Raw genomic sequence first — 22,436 nt, forward strand, 5'->3', positions numbered from 1 at the left:
CGCCTGTTTCTCTGGGTGTCCGACAAGATGACTGGCTCTTGCCACTTGTCCCTCAAAACTACCACCCCATTCATTGGTCGAAGCTACGTTGGCGAAGGAGGGCCAGAAGCTACCTGAACCGCACAACAACAAACACTGGGGCCGAGGGGCGGGACTACGAGTGCGCAGATGTAGGCCGCAGCGATTTCCCCTCCCCAGGCAAATCCGGCGACCCCTGTGTTCCGAGACTCGCGCGGCTGGATGGGAGTTGTAGTTTTCCTAGGACTTGCAGGTTCTTTTGCCTATTCTCTACTCTCAAGACACGAAAACGTTACACTCCGATCCATAGCTGTTAACGTGCATAACCGTTCGGAGGTCTCCAATCTATCCCCTGGGTTGTCGTGAGAATCGTGCCAGCTTCCGGTGTCGGAAATTCCTCTCCATAAGACTACGGTTTCCAAGAAACACTGGCGAAGGCCTTTTGTTCCGCAATGCATGCTGGAAATCGTAGTTTTTTTCCCCCACGATCCTTTTATTTACCTAAACTGGAGCCTTCCATTGCGGCAGAAAGGTTGGGGAAATGGGGCCTCTTCTTGCGACTGTCTTGGGCACTGTCTTGAGCTCACATTGCGGCCTCAGGTAGCGATTCCGATCTTTGTACAATTACTGTGACGTAATAAGCCGCAACTGGAAGCGTGAAGGCGAGGGGGCCGGCGCCTAATAGAAAACTCGGATAGAATTTTGTCTCTTCCGTCTCTTTCTAATGACATCGTGCCGGGGGAGAATGGGTGGCCAATCCAGAGTCCCGAGAGACTCTTGGCTCTTTCTGCCCCGCCCTTCCGCTAACGTATCTTGATCTCGTATTCTGAGAGGCTATCGCTCTGCGGCAGCGGCTGGTTTCTTTGGCGACAGAAAAGCGCGGGAATTACAGATAAATTGAAACTGCGACTGCGAGGCGTTAGGTGGCTGAGGCTTTCTGTATCGGGGGCTTCTTGGATAACTGGGGCCCTGGGCCTGGGAAGCCCGGACGCTTTTCTTTGGGTAAAAGTGGGAGAGCCTCGGGGAAGGGAGAAGGACACAGGAGGTGCTCCTAGGGGACAGGCGGGAAACAGATGTGGGGAGGGTGGGGGGAGAGTGGACTCCCGAAGGGGAGCAACATGGGTGTTTATCGGGCTCGGGGTACGGGGAATGGAACCTGAGGGGCCTAAGACGTTGTGAATCTGCGGGAAATCCAGGGGAGGGGGGCAGTTTGTGGGTCGCGTGGGGAGCACTGAGGATATAGAAGGGGGAATGGTGCGTCCGAGGGGGAAATCCTGGTTATAAGAACTGGAATGTGTTTTGCGGGGGACACTGGCATATGACAGAATGGGACCATGAGAAAGAAGAGGGGGCAGGATTGCGTCTGGGAAGAGGAGGAGACAGGAATTTGTGGGAGGGAGAACCCTTAATAACGAACTATATGCGTTTCTGAGAAAGGACAAGAAGGAAGTACGAGTAGAGGGGCATCGGTAGTAATAGATGCTGCCGGCAGGGATGTGCTTGAGGAAGATCCTGAATGAGTGCAGGTCACTGGGAAACGGGAAGGGTAGGGGTGGGGAAGCGTTCGTTGGTGTTGGTTTTGGTTTTAAGCAAGAAAAAGAAAACAGCCAGGATGATTGGAGAAAGCTGAGGCTACCACTCACTCAGTCACAGTCACTCCGCTGTGGTTTTCCCTTACTTGGAGAAAGGAAAGGACTAAATGCAGGGGTTGGAGGGTATCTGTGAATAAAAAATAGAGAATTCAAACTGTCTAATTACAAAAAGCAACTTGTAGAACCTTTAAAAGTAAAGATTTTTGTCATTAGCTCTATGCTTAGTATAATTCTGAAGCACTCCAATCCTAAATTTCTCTTAATTAAAAATGACAAAATTAAGCTGTCGTTTTTATGAGTCTTTTTAAGTGGTTTATTTATATATATGCTTTTCAATGTGTTAGGGTTTATTGGAACAGAAAGAAATGGATCTATCTGCAGTTCACGTTGAAGAAGTACAAAATGTCCTTAATGCTATGCAGAAAATCTTAGAGTGTCCAATCTGGTAAGTCAACAGAAGAGTTTATTAATTTGGGATTATCCCTTACATGATTATCTCCTATGAAAATATATAGAACTGACCTTACATAGTAGAGAGAAAAATCTGTTAAGATCAGGCTATTGAAGTTGCTGCTTCTCTTAACTGAAGAGCTTTAAAAATATAGAAAAATACTAAAGATAAAAAACAAAAGTAAAAAAATATATAGAAAAGTAGTTCTTTTTCTCCACTTTGCTTCACCCTCTCACTCTCCTGGCCACAGACTATCTTGATTGGTTCTGCATTGGGACAGGTTTGGATTAAGTGCTATTTGGGCTTTTCTTCCAGCTCTGAAACAAGCTTGATCACTTAGAATGGACATGGTTAATAATAGCTAAATTAAATCACAGATTATTGGTGTCTGTGAGGAGATAGGTCTTTGGAAGAACCTTTGACTGAAACTGGCCCTGTACATTTAAATAACAATACTGCAAGTCATCAGTCTTAGCAAGTCTGACTCTTTGAGTGAGCCTTTGTTTTTCTTTATCTATAAAATGAAGAAGGGACTAGGCTATTCCATTTTTTTTTTTTAATTGAAGTTTAAGTTACATACAGTGAAATGCAGAGATCTAAAGTGTTGGCTGGTTAACTCAGAGTGTGGTGCTGACAACACCAAGGTCCAGGGTTTAATCTCTGTACCTACCACCAACAAAAAAAAGGAAGAAAGAAAGTGTGCAAGTCAATGAGTTTTGACAAGTGTGTACATCTGTGTAAACCAGTCCCCAATCAAGATATGGGACATCTTCATCACCCCAGAAAATTCCCTAGTGTGTATTCAGAAGTTCTTAACTTGCAGACCCTCCAGAACCCTTGGAGGCCTATAGATAAAACTGTATTTCAATATAATTAGGGTTTTTTTCGTAATTTTGTATTTTTTATTTTATGCATTTAAAAGCATTACTCTGAGAAGAAGGTCCGTGGCACAATAAAGGTTAAAAACCCCAAGGAGCCATTAGATGATCTCTATAGTTTCTACAAAACAAATGAAAAATCATACTTCAAAATCTCCCAATGGAAAGCCAGAAAGGAAAATTAGAAGAATTATTGTCTATGCTCTCTCCTTCTATTCTCTATTCTGGTCATTCTGGCCCTTTAACTGTTCTTTAGACATGTGACATGTTCTCCTGCCTCTGAGATGTTACACTTGTTGTTCCCTATGCCTACAATGTTCTTTCCCTGATACTTGCATGGCTTGAAAATCTTGATTAAAATACCACCTTTTCAAAGAGGCATTTCCAGACAATTTATTTAAAATTGCAACACTCTCAATACACTTTTTATCCCCCCTTTCCTGCTTTATTTTTCTCCCTAACATTTATTACTATCTGACATTCTGTATAAGTTATTCATCCCTTTTCTCTACCCCCACAGAATATAAACTCCATGAGGGCAGAGATTTTTGTTTTGTTTACTTCTGTATCCTCAGAAGTTAGACTAGTCCCTGGGACATAGTAGACAGTCAATACACATTTCTTGAATGAATTTATTAATAAACTAAATTGGTTCTTGGTAGTTTAATTTTTTTTTTTTTTTTAATGTGGTGGTCATTAATGGTGGGTAACATTCAAAAAATAATTGAAAAGTTGCACCTATTGCTCCTTACCCTCAATTAAAGGAGGTCAGTTCATGTAAATTTTTCTTTGTGCTTCATGAAAGTTTCTTCATATTTGTAGTAAAGTTAAAAAGATTAAGGGAAATGCAATTTGTGGTTTTAGAGAGATACAAGATTTATAAGTTACCAACCATTCTGTCCCTTGCCCCTCAACATTCTAGCTAAACAAAAATAAGAGCTAAATGAGATTTACAGCCTAATTTATGAGACGGCCGAGCCAGGGAAGCAAGAAATGACATGGTGGGAAAAAATTGCTTTTGAAAAAGCATAAAACTTACTCATGATTATGAAGAGTGATCAAAAAGTCCTCAATAGTGTGGCATTTGCATCCATTTGTTTTCCATTTCCATGGGATTCAGTCATAAAAATGTAATGTTCTTTCTCATTCTGGTGAATTTAAACCATCAGTTTAAAAATTCAGATACAGTGCCGGCCTGTGGCTCACTCGGGAGAGTGCGGTGCTGATAACACCAAGGCCACGGGTTCAGATCCTATATAGGGAGGGCCGGTTGGCTCACTAGCTGAGCGTGGTGTTGACAACACCAAGCCAAGGGTTGAGATCCCCTTACCGGTCATCTTTAAAAAAATAAATAAATAAATAAATAAAATAAAAATTCAGATACATAAAAATTAAAGATGCAAGAATGAAAGTTAATGCTAAATTATTTTCAGTCAACTGTTGTGTATTTTCCAGCTTCTTACTGTTTATTTCCTGTTTTCTATTAGAAATAGACTAATTTTTAGGAGGGGCGAGGGGAGGAAAAAAGAAAGAGAATAATTTTTAATATTTTTTAAGCTAAAACTGTTCATCCTAGTCATTGTTAAACTTAAAACTCTTTTATATGAAAAGTTCTGAGATGGAGGCCATACCTACTTCACTTCTTTTTTTCCTACAGTACCCAGAATAGCACAATATGCAGTTATGTCTTAATAAGTGATTCCTGATCATGACTGGTAACAGTGTTACTTATGGTAGCTATAGGGTAGGTTTTTAGCCTTTAGATCTCTTGAACTAAAATTCCTTCTAGTGGCCCGTAAATCACTATTGGTGGTTATTTCTGATAATTGGTAATTCTTTCTAACTTTTTACATGTGACTATATTAAACTTTTGACTTTCAGAAGAAATGTCTCCCTGGTGGGTGGTTGTTTTTTCAAACCAATTCAAACCAAAACCCAGTTTCTTTTTCCACCTCAAAATGCAAATCTGCGGAAGGCCTAAAGTATTGCCTGATAGGAAAAGTGTTTAAATGATTTGAATTACTTTTATAGTAAACATTTACTCTCATTAGGACCTAGAAAAGGAACATTTTAATTTCTTCCCTTTTCACTCCTGTTTCCTTTCCAAGCTCTGCCTTCAACAGTCAATTACCTTTTTACATATTGGAGTTCTCATCTGTTCAAAGTTTGTGTTTGCAGTGTGTTTGTGTAGCTTGGATTATAATTACCACACTGAAATATAATCATTTCAGAATTGAATCAATGGTGAGAATGAAAGCCATCTGGTATGATAGTTAAATCCAATTTTTTTTTTACTGAGAATTTCTCTGATATCTAGCTTATCTCAGAAATAGTGATTTAGTAAGAAATCAGAGTCCCTTTTTTTTTTTCAGCAGCTGGCTGGTACAAGGGTCTGAACCCCTCCCCTGAACAGTGTATTAGGCTGCATTCTAACCAACTGAGCTTACCAGCCCACAGATCAGTTCTCTTTGTCAGGGATGTTTTTCTTTTTAAAGTCATATTTGGTTGCAGTAATAATAGTAACATTGGTACAAGTCATCTCAGATTGTGAAGGATTTTCCCAAGTAGTTTTTGATTTTATTCTCACAATTACCTGAGGAGACTGGCAGAGTGGGTCACAGAGAAGGAAACTGAGATTCAGGTAGAGTTCTTGACCAAGGTTGCTCTGCTAACAAAAAAGAGAACTGGTAGCAGAAACCCAGCCTTCTGAATACCCTCCAGTGTATTTCTTTTCAATTGCCCTGGGCTGTGTCAGAAACCCCATGATGACAAGAGTTACACTACCAAACCTTTCACAACATAAGGCTATTGTCCCTCAGCTTTTCTTGTGATTGTTTTCTTTTCTTTTCATTTTTTTGGGCAGCTGGCCAGCACAGAGATCCAAACCTTTGACCTTGGTCTGTTTTCTAAAAAGTTAAACATTAAATCAAAAGAACCACATTCCTGTCACACTAGTAGGTTACCTGTCCTTTGATGTCCTGCCTGGACTTTACTGCCAAAAATCAGTTTCTAAATCTCTCATTCAGAATAAAGCTAAAGACTTAAAATAGCCTACAGGTTCCGACCTGCTCAGCCTCCCAGCTGCATCCCCCTTGATCATTCCATCTGGCCCTGACCTCCCTGCTATCCTTGACAAACACCAAGTATAGTCCTGCTCAAGGTTTGTCTTCTTCCTCTCTGCGTGGATGTTCTTCCCCCAATTGTTGCATAGCTTGTTTCCTTACATTATTTGGCTATTCTCCAATGTCACCTTCTCAGTCTGGCCTTTCCTGACCAATGTATATGTACGTTCCCCCAACACACTGCACTCCCTATCCTCCTTACCCTGCTTTATTTTTCTCTCTCTTTTTTCTTTTTTTTTTTAAAGATGACTGGTAAGGGGATCTTAACCCTTGACTTGGTGTTGTCAGCACCACGCTCTCCCAAGTGAGCCAACCGGCCGTCCCTATACAGGGATCCGAACCCGTGGCCTTGGTGTTATCAGTACCACACTCTCCCATGTGAGCTACGGGCCAACCCTTATTTTTCTCTTTAACACTTATTCCTGTGTGTTCTTATTTATTTCTCTATCAACTATTTATTTATCTATCACAGATAGAACGTAAACTCTATGAGGGCAGGCTTTATTTTGTTTACTGCTGCATTTCCATCTCCAAAAACAGTGCTTGAATACAGTAGATGCTCAGTAAATACTTGTTATATTACTAAATGAATTTTTCTCAGGAAGGCCTTGCGATTTTGTGGATAGGCAGGTAGAGATGGGAACTTGGGTGATGTATTTTCTTTTCTCAAAATTCTTGTATTCTACATTTATTATTTTCTAAATTTCCTTCAGTGAGTATTGATTACACTGTTTTTAGAAAGTAATCCAAACTAAACATCATGACCCTCCAGAAGTAATGTCAGAATAAAAGTACGCAGTACACCTGTAAAGTTTTCTTGCCAAAAAATTGAATTTGATTGAGCCTATAAGTCTGGTTTACAGGAAATAAAGAGGCTAGAGGAACATGTTAAAACCACCCCATGGGGTTACAATCAGCAAAATCCAGAATGTGAGAAGTTCCACAGGTCAAATGACCTATTTCTTAAAATAAACCACAAAGGGGAAAAATGGAGGAGAAATCTGTAGATTAAAAGAGACAAACATTGACCAAATGTACTATGCGAGTCTTATTTGGATCCTGATTTAAACAAATTTAACTATTGAAAACAAGTTTTTGTGATATAATGAGGCAAATTGGAACATTAATTGTATACCAGATGATATTAAGGAAATTATTAATTTTTGGTTTATTTTTTAATTTAATATTTTAATTAAAAATAAATGTTTAATTAAAATTATTAATTTTAGAAGTAATAATGGTTTCATGTTTATGCTAACAAAGTCTCTACCTTTTAAGGATATAGTTAAAATATTTATAGATGAAATGATATGATGGCTGGGATTTGTTTTAAAATAACCTGGGGTGGGGGTAAGTGTGAATGAAACAAGATTGGCCTTGAATTGATAGTTGTTGAAGCTGGGTGATAGTATATGGGATTCATTTTACTATTTTATTTGTGTAAGTGCTTGAAATTTTCCATATTAAAAACAAAAATTTTCCATATTAAAAACAAAAAGGCCGTCACATGCAAAAGAAGTGCTGTGAGGGCATCCAAAAGAAATATAAGCAGAAGTTTTGTCTTTTGGGAGCTTAGAGTTTAGTTAAGATATAGTATGTGCACCTACAGTGATAGCTCCAAAAAGTGTATCAGTGAAAACTAATTAATGTGAAGTATTATCAGTTAATCTTTTAGATGCTAATGATAATATGGAGTATTGAAGAGATTAGTGTAATTCTGTTTTGATGTCTGAAAGCTTGTGAAAGACTCCCAAAGTCGGTAGTCAGTCAGTTCAGGGAGACCCTCCCAAGGAACAGCGAGACCACGAAGACGGATGCAAACAGCAAGAGGTTTATTTGAACACACGGGTACCCGGGCGACACAGTCTTTTGGAAGACTGGCGCGCCGAGTGAAGCTCCTGGGTCCTTTTTATAGCAAAAAGCGCGGGTACAGAAGCGAGAAGCGAGTTTAATTGGTCAGTTCAAATAAGCGCGGGTGAGCTTCGGTTATGTGGGAGTCCTTGAAACAGCTGAGGGGCACCCTGGAAACTGGTGGGAGTCCTTGAAACAGCTGAGGGGCACCCTGGAAACTGTTGGGAGTCCTTGAAACAGCTGAGGGGCACCCTGGAAACTGTTGGGAGTCCTTGAAACAGCTGAGGGGCACCCTGGAAACTGTTGGGAGTCCTTGAAACAGCTGAGGGGCACTCTTGAAACTTTAACTGACTTGTCTATTTCTGGGAACTATCCGCCCTTTGCCTCGGGCCGGGGCCCAGGTGCATAACCACAGATATCCTGTTCGTTATCTGGTCTCAACCTCAGGCTGTACTTTTCCTATGCTAGGGACTTTTAACCAGGGTAATGTTTTGTGCCTTGCAAAATGGCGTTACTACGGCTAGCTTAAAAAGTTCTTTCTTCATTCCCCCATTTCTTTTGTGGATAGCTCTAATCTTAGAGCGGAGTTAAAAGTTATTTTCATTATCTATAGTCTGATATTTTTGTCTAAGAACCAGGACTTTAATTGTACTTATTCTATCATTGATGAATTGGACTAACCTGTTGATGACACAGGGCCCCAGAATGAGCAACAGAAGAAGGAGTACTAGGGGCCCGGCGATGGTTGATAGTAGGGTAGTGAACCAAGGGGAGCTATTGAACCAACCTTCAAACCAGTTTTGATCTTTTTGGCGCTCTAACTGTCTTTTATCTAGTCTTTGTTTGAGTTTGGCCATGGTGTCTCGTATCACACCTGAATGGTCTACATAAAAACAGCACTCCTCTCTGAGGGCCGCGCAGAGGCCTCCCTCTCTTAAAAACAGTAAGTCAAGGCCTCGCCTATTTTGGAGTACTACCTCAGATAGAGAAGTCAATGAGTCCTCTAACTTGCTGACTGAATCCTGGAGGGCCCGGAGGTCAGTGTCCATGGCAGTCTGGAGCTCGGTTAGGCCCCGCTGGAGGTCTATAGGTCCTTTAATCAGAGCAGCCGAGCCGGTACCTATACCTGCCACAATTCCCAGTAGGACAGCTAGGGTAAGTGTGAGAGGTTCTCTCTTAAACCTGGGATGAGGGTTGTCATAGGCCTGCAACAAAGTTTCTTCAGGATGGTAATAGATGCGAGGAATCAGCTGAACCTGGACACAGAAATCCTTAGACTGATTAAAAACTGAGAGGGAAACGCAAGGGGTGAGACCGGTGCTGCAAGCCCACCAGCTATGGTTGGAGGGGAGAAGGTACTGATGGTCCCCGGAGGAATTGATGGATAGGGTCTGGTTGCAAAGATGTTGATGGGTAGAAGGTATTGTTCCTATACATAACCCTTGTCCTGTGACCTCTGTGAGAGTAAGCTTTCCCTGGGTCCCCCAACGGCAACTCTCGGCGCTGGTATAATTGGCCTCTCCCAAAAAGGCTATTCCTTCATAGTAGGGGGGGCTTATGGCCAGACAGAGCCAGCAATGCTCTGTGGCGTTCGGGTTGGTGGCATTTAGAGCTAGGAAGGCCCCCTGTACAAGACCAAAGAGCCTGTCACCCGTGGTGGGGGGTAGAGTGCCTGGTGATAGGAGGCTCTGTGTAGCAGTGCTCCTTTGTGCCGCGGGGGGTTGCCTGCTAGTCATTGGGTACAGCTTGTTGCTAGGAGGTCCCTGTTCTGCAAGGACGGGGTCGGGGCCCACTGCCACAGTTGGCATATTGGTGATATCTAGGCGAATGGTGAACAGTACACCTGGATCGTTTCCCGTCAAATAGAACCTTAGTCCCCAGGTTCTTCCTTGTGCCCAATCTCTGGAATTTTTTCCTTTCTCTGTGAATTTTATTTTAAGGGGGTTACACCAGCCGGTGTTGTCACAGTTTTTACTGCTATCGTTACGTTCTACAGTTATGAGGTCCCATGAGGAACTAGGTCCCCAGTAGACTGTCCCCGTGGTTTCACAACCCCATTCTTTGCAATATAGGGATTCCAGCCCTCCGCACCTTCTAGCTTCTGAAAGGGTCCGGCCATCCCGGGGGCACACGTAGAAGGGGGAAGCGGCAAGCCTGTTTCTAGCTCGGGGATAGCTGCACCCTGGGACCCCCCAGGTGATCTGATTATAAGCTTTTGTGTAGTCTGAATCAGGGGGTCTGATCTGGGCCTAGCCCGATGCTATGTATCCCGGGATATCCCAGGTCTCAATACCCGCCGCCAGGGCACATACATCAGGTTTAAGATCGGGCCACCAAGTCCAAGGCGGCTGGGTAGCCTGTTTGGTCCAGACAACTTCTCCAGTTTGGGACAGTACCTTCCAGGTGAGGATCACAGGCCGGTGGGGGTTCTTACCCGGTGGACTCATTTTTCCGCCGCCGAATACGCAGCTTAAGAGGATGATCAGTCCTTTCCAGCTCCCAGGTCTCGTTTGGTGCCGGGGGTGGTGCAGGCTTGAGATGGGAAGCATGGACCCAGGCAGCGATGCCATCAACTTTTACTGCGGTCGGGGTGGTCAGCAATACCAGATACGGGCCTTTCCACCGAGGCTCAAGGTTGCTGGGTCGATGGCGTCTGACCAGCACTCGGTCTCCGACCTGGAACGGGTGGGGGACAGCTATGGTACCGGGCTGATATGTCTCTTTGATCTGGTCCCAAATCTGGGTCTTCACAACTTCTAGAGCCTTTAAGTGGGTAAATAAGACAGGGAGAAAATTATCATCGGGACCCAGTGTTTCTCCCAACTCAAGTATGGGGGGGGTCCCCCGTAGAGGATTTCATAGGGAGTTAGACCGAACTGGCCAGGGGTATTCCTGGCTCTGAACAGCGCTAAGGGAAGGAGGGCCACCCAGTCTTTTCCACCGGTCTCTAAGGCCAATTTAGTTAAGGTCTCTTTGATGGTTCTATTCATTCTCTCTACTTGACCTGAGCTCTGGGGCCTATACGCACAATGTAATTTCCAATTTATCCCCAGTTGTGTGGCTAGTCCCTGGCTTACCTGAGCAACAAAGGCTGGGCCATTATCTGACCCGATCACCTTAGGGATCCCGAAACGGGGCAGGATTTCTTCTAGTATCTTTTTACATACAGTCAGGGCCGTTTCCGTTTTGGTAGGAAAAGCTTCTACCCATCCAGAGAAAGTATCTACAAATACTAGCAGATACTTGTTTCTATACCGGCCAGGCTTTACCTCTGTAAAGTCTACTTCCCAGTATACGCCGGGTCGATCTCCCCGTTGTCTTTTTCCGGTCTCTCGGTAGGTGGTAGCCGCATTAGTCATGGCGCAAGCTGGACACCGATTGGCGACTTCTTGAACAGTGGACCGGAGGTTCGGGATGGAGAGGCTGGTGCGGCTTGCCAGTTGAAGGAGCTTTTCTGGTCCTAAGTGTGTTAGCTGATGTAACCGCTGAATGAATTCTTTTCCCTGGTCAGGAGTGAGCTCTCTTGGCTTGGTCCTAGCTTGAGCAGGCTCGATTGGCTCTTGAAGCTTTGTAGTTTTTGTTAGCACCTTGACCGACAGGGCGGCTTGTTTTGCAGCCTCGTCGGCCCTCCGGTTCCCGGCCGCCACAGGGTTATTTCCTCTCTGGTGGCCTGGGCAGTGGATAATGGCGACCTGCTTAGGGAGGTAAATGGCCTCTAGCAGAGCCAGAATTTCTTGTTTATTTTTAATGTCTTTTCCAGCAGAAGTGAGCAGTCCCCTCTGTTTATATATCGCCCCATGAATGTGAGCAGTGGCAAAAGCATACCTGCTGTCCGTGTAGATGTTGATGTTTTTTCCTTCGGCTAGGCGTAATGCCTGCGTCAAGGCTATTAGCTCGGCCTTCTGGGCTGATGTCCCTTCTGGCAGGCTGCTTGCCCATACCGTCCGTTTGCCATCTACGATGGCGGCCCCTGCTTTCTTCTTACCTTCCGCAATGAAGCTGCTACCGTCTGTATACCAGGCAGGCACTCCGGGCAATGGCTGGTCCTTCAGGTCCCGTCGAGTCCCAGCTTCTTCAGCAAGGATTTCTGAGCATTGGTGTACTGGGGTGGATTCTGACTCGACTGGTAGTAGGGTAGCTGGGTTCAGGACAGCAGGGGGCGCGAAAGATATTCTTTCGTTTAGCAGCAAACTCTGGTAATGAGTCATTCTGGCATTGGTCATCCACCGATTGGGGGGCTGCCGCACGATACTTTCGAGGCTGTGGGAAGCAATCACAGTCACATTTTGCCCCAAGGTTAACTTATCAGCGTCTTTGAGGAGGAGTGCCACTGCAGCAACCGCTTTTAGGCAGGTTGGCCACCCACTGGCCACTGGATCCAGTTTTTTTGATAGATAAGCTACTGGCCGTCGCCATGGTCCTAGGGTCTGAGTAAGCACTCCTCGGGCTACACCGGCTCTTTCATCTACGTACAGAGTAAATGATTTGGTGAGGTCTGGGAGAGCCAAGGCGGGGGCAGACAGCAAGGCTTTTTTTATGTGGTCAAAAGCCTTTTGATGCTCCTCAGTCCAGGTAAAAGGAATGTTTTCCCTTGTCAGGGGGTACAAGGGTGCAGCCAGGGAAGCAAACCCAGGAATCCAGAGCCTGCAGAATCCGGCAGTACCCAGAAATTCGCGGACCTGCCTGGGGGTTGTGGGAGTAGGGATCTTCATAACTGTAGCTTTCCGGGCCGGGGTCAGCCATCTTTTTCCCCCTTTGAGCAGGTACCCCAAATAGGTGACCTCTTTCTGGCATAACTGGGCCTTTTTAGCTGATACCCGGTACCCCAACTTACTCAGTTCCTGCAAGAGCTTTTGTGTCCCTCTTTTGCAGCCTTCATATGTGGGAGCTGCCACTAGGAGGTCGTCCACATATTGGAGTAATATGACCTGGGGGTTGAGAGCCCTAAAAGGAGCTAAATCTCGGTGGAGGGCCTCGTCGAAGAGAGTGGGAGAATTTTTGAACCCCTGTGGCAGCCGTGTCCAGGTCAGCTGACCTGTGTTACCTTTTTCTGGGTCTCTCCACTCGAACGCGAACAGTGGCTGGCTGTTGGGGTGTAGTCTGAGGCAAAAAAAGGCATCCTTGAGATCCAGGACTGAGTACCAAGTGTGACTAGGCGGAAGGGAACTCAGGAGGCTGTATGGATTTGGGACCGTGGGATGAATGTCTTGCACCCTTTTGTTAATTTCTCTCAAGTCTTGGACTGGCCGATAGTCATTGGTCCCTGGCTTTTTTACTGGTAGCAGAGGGGTGTTCCAGGGCGATTGGCAGGGCACTAAGACCCCTAGGTCTAAGAACCTTTGGATGTGGGGTCTGATGCCTTCCCGGGCTTCTTTAGTCATTGGATACTGTCGGACGGCCACCGGTGAGGCACCTGATTTCAGCTCTACTACTACTGGTGGGACGTTATTGGCCAGTCCCATACCTGTCTTTTCTGCCCATACGGTGGGAAAAAGTTGGAGCCAGGATGGGTCGATGGAGGGAGAGGCCGGCTTTTCATACAGCCGGTATTCTTCTTCTAGGTTTAGGACCAGGCACATGGTAGAGTGATCTCCCCATGTTACTTGTGGGCCCTCTGTGGAAAACTGGATTTGAGCCTTTAGTTTGGTCAGGATGTCCCGGCCCAACAGAGGAGCAGGGCACTCAGGTATGACCAAAAAGGAATGGGTCACTTGCCTATGTCCGACCCTTAAAAGTCTCTGAGTGGTCCAGGGGTAGACTTTGCTGCCGGTCGCTCCTACTACGACTGTCCGCCTGGACCCTACCTTCCCCATGGGTTGGGTCAGCACCGAATGTTCAGCCCCGGTATCGACCAGAAACTCGATGGGGGTCCCCTCCACTGTCAATGTTACCCTAGGTTCGGGGAGGGGGTCCGAACCCCGACTCCCCTAGTCATCTAGGGATAGAACCTTGGCTTCTCTGATGTTCTTTTTCCGGGGACATTCTCTTGCCCAGTGACCCTTCTCTTTACAGTACGCGCATTGGTCTTTGTCTAGAGGGGGTCTTCCATCCCTAGGTGTTTTCTTTGCCCGGTTGCTCAGGTTCCCTGTCTGCCTATCTCTAGACCCTCTTTCACCTACCACTGCGGCCAAAATCCTAGTTAAATTTTTTTCTTGGCGTTTATCACGCCGCCTCTCTCTCTCTTCTGTCTCTTTTTTTTCTCTTTCCTGTCTTTCTTCTTCTGTTTCTCTCTTGTGGTACACCTTTTCTGCCTCCTTTACTAAGTCTTGTAAGGAAAGGTCTTGGAGCCCCTCTAGTCTTTGTAACCTTTTTTTAATGTCTGGGGCTGACTGGCCGATGAAGGCCATTGTGACCGCAGCCTGCTGCCCCTCAGAAGAGGGTTCAAACGGAGTGTACCTTCTATAGGCCTCCATTAGGCGTTCTAAGAAAACCGAAGGGGGTTCTGCCGGTCCCTGCAAGACCTCTCTTACCTTGGCCAAATTGGTGGGGCGCCGGGCTGCCCCTTTGAGACCTGCCACTAGAGTCCGGCGGTAGACCAGAAGACGCTCCCTACCTTCGGCCGTGTTGTAATCCCATTGAGGTCGATTGAGGGGGAAAGCCTCATTAATGAGGTTCTCGAGTTGTGTAGGGGCCCCGTTATCCCCGAGAACGTTCTTGCGGGCCTCCAGAAGAATCCTTTCTCGCTCTTCAGTGGTGAAGAGGATCTGGAGTAGCTGTTGGCAATCGTCCCAAGTGGGCTGGTGAGAGAACATAAGGGACTCAAGAAGTCCCGTGAGACCTGCTGGTTTTTCAGAAAAAGAAGGATGGTTAGACTTCCAATTGTAAAGATCTGCTGAGGAAAAAGGCCAATACTGCAAAGGGACCAAGCCATTTGGCTCAGCTGGGGGCCCTATGGCTCGGAGGGGCAAAGCTACGGTGGAGTCAGGACCGGAGCCGTCTCTCGGACTGCGAGGTTGGCGGCTCCTAGTCCCCGCAGCCGGTCCCTCAGGGCTAGGATCACCGGGCGCTCGGCCTGGTGCCGATCTGTTTCCCTGAGGGGCCAGAGGGGGCAGCGGAGCCGCCGGGTAAGGTGGGGGTTCAGAGAGAGAAAATAGGTCATCTGGTGTCGGGAGGACGGGGGGTTGGGGAGGGGCGGAAGGCTTCCTTGTAGGTGGCCTTTGAGTATTTTCTGATCCCGAAACAACAGCGACTTTGCTGGAGGGTGGCACCCAGGGAGGGGGATTCTGGGCGAGGTCTTGCCATACCACGACATAGGCAACCTGGTCCGGGTGTCCTCCGGTCTCCTGAAAAACAATCTTTTTAACTGCAAAAATGACAGAAAGGTCAAAGGTTCCCTCTGGCGGCCAACCTACGCCGAATGTGGGCCACTCAGACGAACAGAAAGTCTGCCATTTTCCTTTTTTGATCTCCATGGACAGATTGTGAGCCCTGGCTTTGACATCTTTCCAATGATCTAGAGTAAGGGAGAGAGGCGTAAGGGCACCTTGCCCCATCTCGAAAATTTCCAATAGGGGAACGACGACGCAAAGACCTATCACAACTAAGACAAAAAGAAACCAGAAACGGCGACGAGACCGAGTGCCGTAGAAATAGAAGAAAGAGTCCGATGGCAGAGCGCGCCTCCCGAGACGCGGTGAGACCAAAACACAATAATCCTCTGCCAAGGGGTCCACCAGGCGTCCCTGGTCCTCCCCTGATCCTGGGACGTCTCCCAGGATTGCCGGGTGGCGAGCCCCCGAACACGTCTGTTCGCTACCCGCACTTCGCTCCCAGAGCGACTAACCCGGAACAAACTGAAACCAAAATGCGCGCACTCAGAAAGACAGTCAGAGTCACAGGATTAGACACAGAAACGAGACACAGAAACGAGACACAGAACGACTGCTGGCCAGCTTACCTCCCGTTGGTGGGTCGGTGGTCCCTGGGTGGGGGTCTCCGATCCCGGACGAGCCCCCAAATGAAAGACTCCCAAAGTCGGTAGTCAGTCAGTTCAGGGAGACCCTCCCAAGGAACAGCGAGACCACGAAGACGGATGCAAACAGCAAGAGGTTTATTTGAACACACGGGTACCCGGGCGACACAGTCTTTTGGAAGACTGGCGCGCCGAGTGAAGCTCCTGGGTCCTTTTTATAGCAAAAAGCGCGGGTACAGAAGCGAGAAGCGAGTTTAATTGGTCAGTTCAAATAAGCGCGGGTGAGCTTCGGTTATGTGGGAGTCCTTGAAACAGCTGAGGGGCACCCTGGAAACTGGTGGGAGTCCTTGAAACAGCTGAGGGGCACCCTGGAAACTGTTGGGAGTCCTTGAAACAGCTGAGGGGCACCCTGGAAACTGTTGGGAGTCCTTGAAACAGCTGAGGGGCACCCTGGAAACTGTTGGGAGTCCTTGAAACAGCTGAGGGGCACTCTTGAAACTTTAACTGACTTGTCTATTTCTGGGAACTATCCGCCCTTTGCCTCGGGCCGGGGCCCAGGTGCATAACCACAGATATCCTGTTCGTTATCTGGTCTCAACCTCAGGCTGTACTTTTCCTATGCTAGGGACTTTTAACCAGGGTAATGTTTTGTGCCTTGCAAAATGGCGTTACTACGGCTAGCTTAAAAAGTTCTTTCTTCACTTGATGAAGGTAAGGATCATATTCTCTGCTGTATTTTTAGCTCCTGGTACAACAGACATTTAATAAATATTTATTGAATGAACTTTAAGCCTTACCTTGACTCAGTTAGCAGCTTAAATTTGAACTTCTTTACTAACAATATATTTATTTTTAAATAAATTAATGAGCCTAATTTATTTTCTCTTGGTTTTTTTTCCTACTCTTCTAGTTTGGAGTTGATAAAAGAACCAGTTTCCACAAAGTGTGACCACATATTTTGCAAGTAAGTTTGAATGTTTTATGTGGCTCCATTATTAGTTTTTGTGATTGTCCTTCATAACACAGGGAACACCTTACTTGATAGAAGCTTTAACTTCCTAAACTATGTGACGAAGAATTTCATTCTGTCTCAAAGAGTACTTATAAAGTCATCGGAAGTTGGTTGTAGCCATAGTTCTTGGTAGTGTTGACATATCTAGTGGGATGTAAAATCTCTTTGAACAGCTGTTTTTTGTGTGTGTCTGTGGGTGAAAGCTGACTACAAGCAATTGAGAAATAAGCAAATTGTGTTTCAACCTTCCGGTTTCTTCTTTCTGTTCATTTCTGCGTGTCCTTCTCCTTTCCCCCTTCTAAAGTTCAGTGTTTGCCTACTTTGTAATGCTTGTGACGATAGGCAAGGATCTGATATCTGTTTATATTTAGGCTGAAATTAATTCATACCAGTTATTCAAGTTATATTTATGTATTTAAGGATTTTACCCTTGAAATGTAAATGTTTCTTAATGGAAGAATTTCAGAAAAAGTAGAGTAGGTAATTTAATGGAATTAAGTGACTTTCTCCTTTCCCTGATGTTAAGCTATGATCAGGTTTTACCCTGGATATCAACTAATTTGTTTTTAAATATTTTTTCTTTTATAATTGAAAAAGCAAACCATGTACATGGTAATGAGTTTATTAACACAAAATGGTATATGATGCAAAGGGTATTTTCATCCCACCCCAAAGCCCCTGCCTTCCCCTTCCCTCCCAAGAGACAACAATAATTATCAATTTCTTATGTATCCTTTCAGGAATTTTTAAATTCAAGAGTTCTTTAGGGTGCAGCCTTATAACACCAGCATCATGGGTTCAGATCCCAGAACTGGTCAGCCAACAATAACAAAAAAAACAAACAAGAGTCCTTAACTTGGGGTTCATGAATGTTCTTCATGAATTTCCTAAAATTATATTCAATTTTAAGTTCAACTGATTCAAAACTATGGGCATGAACATTTTTTTCTGGGAAGACGGTGCATAACTTTCATCAGATTCTTAGGATGTTTCCATAAGTTTAAAAAAGGGGGGGGCAGCCCGTGGCTCACTTGGGAGAGTGTGGTGCTAATAACACTAAGGCCACGGGTTCAGATCTCTATATAGGGATGGCCGGTTCGCTCACTTGGGAGAGCGTGGTGCTGACATCACCAAGTCAAGGGTTAAGATCCCCTTACCAGTCATCTTTAAAATAAATAAATAAATAAATAAATAAAGGAACAGCTGCTGCTTTAAGAATAATGAAGACTTGCTGAAGCTGAAGGAAACCTATTTCCTTTGGAGGGATACCCTCTGAGCACAAGTCTGCCAGCTAGCTGCTGCTTTCCTCCTTCCAAATTTTTATTTTTACCATTCTTCTGTCCCAGTAAGGATCCAGAAGCCCATTTCCACTTTTACCTCTCTCCCATGTCACTCTACTGGTGTAGATCTGTTTTCGACAGTTTTCTTCTGATTCCTCAACCCCTTCTTCCTGGCTACATGACCAGGGCAACATAGCTTTCTCTCTCTGCTTCAAGAATTTTTAGTTTTATAGCTTTGAGGCCTCTAGAGAGGTGCTTCTCAAACTATCTTTGGTGTAGAACTAGTTTCTCCAAAGACCTATACTTTGTAAAACGAAATAAGAAAGTCCCAGAATTTAAAAGGTCGTAGATAGCTAAAGATTAGCCTTTTACATGCTGGGACTGGGCTGGCTGGTTAACTCAGTTGGTTAGAGTATGGTGCTGATAACACCACAGTTCAGGGTTCAATCCCTGCACCAGCCAGCTGCCAAAAGTAAATAAATAAATAAATAAATGTGAGGACTTTCACTGTTTCTCAATTAGAATCTTTCTAATGAAATGTACTGAGTGCTTTCCTGTCATCTTGAGTAATGAATAATGAAGATATTACTATAGTGAGTTAAGAAAGGATTAAGTTATAAACGTTAGTTACTTTGAGAGCCTGTGGAAGTACATTACAGTCAGGAAATAATATGAGCAAAGGTGCAAAGAGAAGAAAATAGAATACGGGCTGGCTGGTTAGCTCAGTTGATTAGAGCACCAAGGCCAAGGGTTCAGATCCCTGAACTGGCCAGCTGCAAAAAAAACCCAAAAAAACAGAAAAGAAAGGAAAAGAGAGTATGTCTAGGAAAAAGAAACAAATGTGTATAGGAGTTGTGTTAGAAGTTGAAGGAGTCTTCAGAGAGACTCCTTCAGGTCCAAGAGGAGGCAGAAGGGATTGGAAATTGAGAACAGATGCAAGAAAGATAGATACTTGGAAAAGGAAAATAATTCTGTAGGAAAATTTTGAGGTAGCGAGGGAGTAGTCGAGGTAATTTGGGTTTAGTGAAGTTGGAGGTGAAAGTTGGAGGTGAAAGGAGCTATTGAGATTGAGAAGGTTAGAGTTGGCAAATGAGGGAGAGGGAGGAAGGCTTACCATTCCTCATATGGAGAATATGATAGGCAGTAGGAGAAACAGCCACATTTTAAATTGTGTTTTAAATGATATATTAGAATTAAAAGTCTAGAATAATGCCCATGTGATAGATCAACTTTTTCATGAAATCTCTTCTGTAATACCTTTCTAATCTGAATAGCACCTTGAATCTGTATTATGAGAAAGCTGGGAAAAATACCCCCAAGCATTAATTATATTGATTGTATTTTCTCAGGATGAGCTCTAATTGTGAAAAATAAAACAGCTTTAGTGACCTGGGTAAGCCTATAGTTCTGAAATCTTTTATGAAATATATCAAAAAGATAATATCCACCTGGAAAAAAATTACTTAGGCCATCCATGCTTTAACTTGAAGTTTCCAAACAACAAATAAAATGTATAATACTTTTTGGGAGATTTAGAACCACATTGTCTGAAAAATGTAATGTGAGCCGTAACTGTAATTTAAATTTTCTAATAGCCACATTTTTTAAAATTAAATATTTCAAAATTTATTTATTTATTATTTACTTTGGATTATAAATATTTATGGGGTACAGAGTTGACTATCAGTATCTGTGTACAGTATATGACTATCAAACCAATATTATTAGCATGCTCATCATTACAAATTGTAGTTACTCTTTGTGTCCCTTACCAGTTACTTCCTAACTTCCCTCCCTCTCCCCCTTTCCCACCTCTAGTAACTATAGGTCTGTTCTCTCCTTCTGAAGGTTATTATTGCGGTCTTTCTTTCTTTATCTAGTAGCCACATTTTTAAAAGTAAAAACAAATAGGTAAAATTAATTTTAATTATACATTTATATATGTTTACATGAGTTGTCTTCAAAACGTTCATGGAAAGATTGGCATTATCTTTCAAATTTACTTTTCCACAAACTTTTTGAAGTACCGTCATATAATATATATATTATTTAACCCAATTATGACTAAAATTTATCATTTCAAAATATAATCAATTTTTTTTAGGGCCGAGCCTGTGGCGCAGTCGGGAGAGTGCAGCGCTGGGAGCGCGGCGACTCTCCCGCCGCGCGTTCGGATCCTATATAGGAATGGCCAGTGCACTCACTGGCTGAGTGCCGGTCACGAAAAAGAAAAAAAAAAAATATATATATATATATATATATATATATATATATATATAATCAATTTTTAAAAAGTTATTGAGCTATTTGACATTCTTTTTTTGTACTAAGTCTTCAAAAGACTATTTTTTCATACTTACACTATACCTTAGTTCAAACTAGCCACAATGCAAATGCTCAATAGCCACATGTAGCTAGTGCCTTCTATACTGGACAGTGCAGCTCTAGGAACTTACTACTCAAAGTGGGGCTCATACGTCAGGAGCAACAGCATCACATAGGAGCTTGCTAGAATCTTAGCCCTGCCCCAAACCGACTGAATTAGAATCTTTATTTTAACAAGATCCTCAGGAGATTCTCATATACATTAAAGTTTGAGAAGCAATGCCCTGGAATGATGACCTTACCATACACTTATTTGATGGCTAGTCAGATGGGTCAGACCAGGGATGGCTAAGGTCTAAAGACCAGGTATGCTAAGTAAGGCAAGTCTTGGGGTCAGCTAACTGAAGAAATCCAGATCAGTGGTGAGTCAGTGGGAGGTTTGATGGCTGGATACATTAGATGATGAATCAGGGAATTCTGGAGTCTAGTAATGGGTTGGGATGTCAGCAAGATCCAGAAATAGGCAAGGATAATCTAGCAAGTAAATGGAACATAGACTCTCAGGAGCCTAGAGTCGTAAATGAGCCAAAGTTCAGGGTGGTGGTTATAAGGGAAGAAAAGTAGCAGGGATCCAGCCACAGGAGACTGAAAGTTAGGAGTCAGATTCTTGTCCCTAGAAGACACAAGCTTTGACCCACAGGACTGGGATACCAAGCAAGGAACCTAGAATCTCCCAAGTGAAGAGTTCAAAATAGGTGCTTAGTTGTTGGAACTAAAGTACAAATGAGAGGTTTGATCAAGAAAACAAAGCCTTGTTATTAAAACTGTCCAGGCTTGGTAGGACCACTAACATAAATGAATGCCGAGATGCTAAGCTGTGGACCTCTCAGGATCATTAATTCCCTTCCTAATGGCCATATCGGTCCATAATCTTAACTCTGTTGACAGAAAAGATACAGGGGTAGGAATCCAGAGCACCCAATATAATCAAAGGTAGCCAAAAGTTAAAATGTCTTTATTTGACTAGACTTAGCTCTATTAATTTATTGCTCCATGCCAGAATAGAGTCTTACAAGTATTAACAAAATTAGATGAGTTTCCACAACATTGTTAAACTGGTCCGGGTATAGATGTGTTCAAAAGTGAGTACTCTGGCTGGCTGGTTAGTGCAGTTGGTTAGGGAGTGGTATTAATCACACCAAGGTCAAGGTTTCGGATCCCCATACCAGCCAGGTGCCCCCTACCCCCCAAAAAAGAGTACTCTGAAAAGTCCCCAAAATTGGTTTGTGGGGACTGGTCAGTTAGCTCTCTCTTTAGAGTGTGGTGCTGGTAACAGCAAGGTCAAGAGTTCAGATCCCCATACCGGCCAGCCGTCAGAAAAAACCAAAACAAACAAAAATTGGTTTCTGGCACTGTGATTTACTATTTTCTATCAGCTTTTTCTTAAAAAGCTGAAGCAACTTTTTGGAAAACATACTACATTTGCTTAATAAATGTATTGCCTTTCCTTAAGCAGTGGTCTTTAGAAATCCAAAAAGTCCAAAACTTGTCTCAGACATTTTTCTGAGAACCTTGTGTAGACCTTATCAATGTGTTCTTCATTAATTGCTGTATCATATAGATTCCCCAGAGCTCTAAAACAGAATTCATTTTCTGAGCCCTGAAAAATATGTGAATGTTCTGTTGATCCATCAATATTTTTCTTAACTCAGATCTTTTTGAGTCATGTACAAGTTCATTTTCTTTTTTGAGTTTAGTTAACAGCCTTTATGTTTGTCCTTTTTCTAGCATAAAGAAAGATTGGAATCTCTATTTTGGTTGATTTCTGCATACCTAGTTCCCCTGTGTTATTTATATAATTGTCGTACAGCCTACCACACAATATAGCTTAGCTTGTCACTCTACTGTATTCTGCAATACTATGATCAAGGAATTCCCTCCCTACCTATGCTAAATTATTTCAATTGTACCCCTTGGTAGCATGATCCATTAAAG

The 22,436-nt window shown here is 43.8% G+C and overlaps 1 protein-coding gene across 1 annotated transcript in view; it reads left to right on the forward strand.

Annotated features, from left to right (window-relative positions):
• Positions 1–1,975: 1,975 nt before the first annotated feature.
• Positions 1,976–22,436, forward strand: part of BRCA1 (BRCA1 DNA repair associated) — a 62,223-nt gene continuing 41,762 nt past the window's right edge. The window contains exons 1-2 of the mRNA XM_063113173.1: positions 1,976–2,055; positions 16,735–16,788. Coding sequence (XP_062969243.1) covers positions 1,976–2,055; positions 16,735–16,788 — 134 coding nt within the window. The remainder of the gene's footprint in view (positions 2,056–16,734; positions 16,789–22,436) is intronic.

The sequence above is a fragment of the Cynocephalus volans genome, chromosome 10 (genome assembly GCF_027409185.1).
Source record: "Cynocephalus volans isolate mCynVol1 chromosome 10, mCynVol1.pri, whole genome shotgun sequence".
In the NCBI taxonomy this organism is placed as follows: Eukaryota; Metazoa; Chordata; class Mammalia; order Dermoptera; family Cynocephalidae; genus Cynocephalus; species Cynocephalus volans.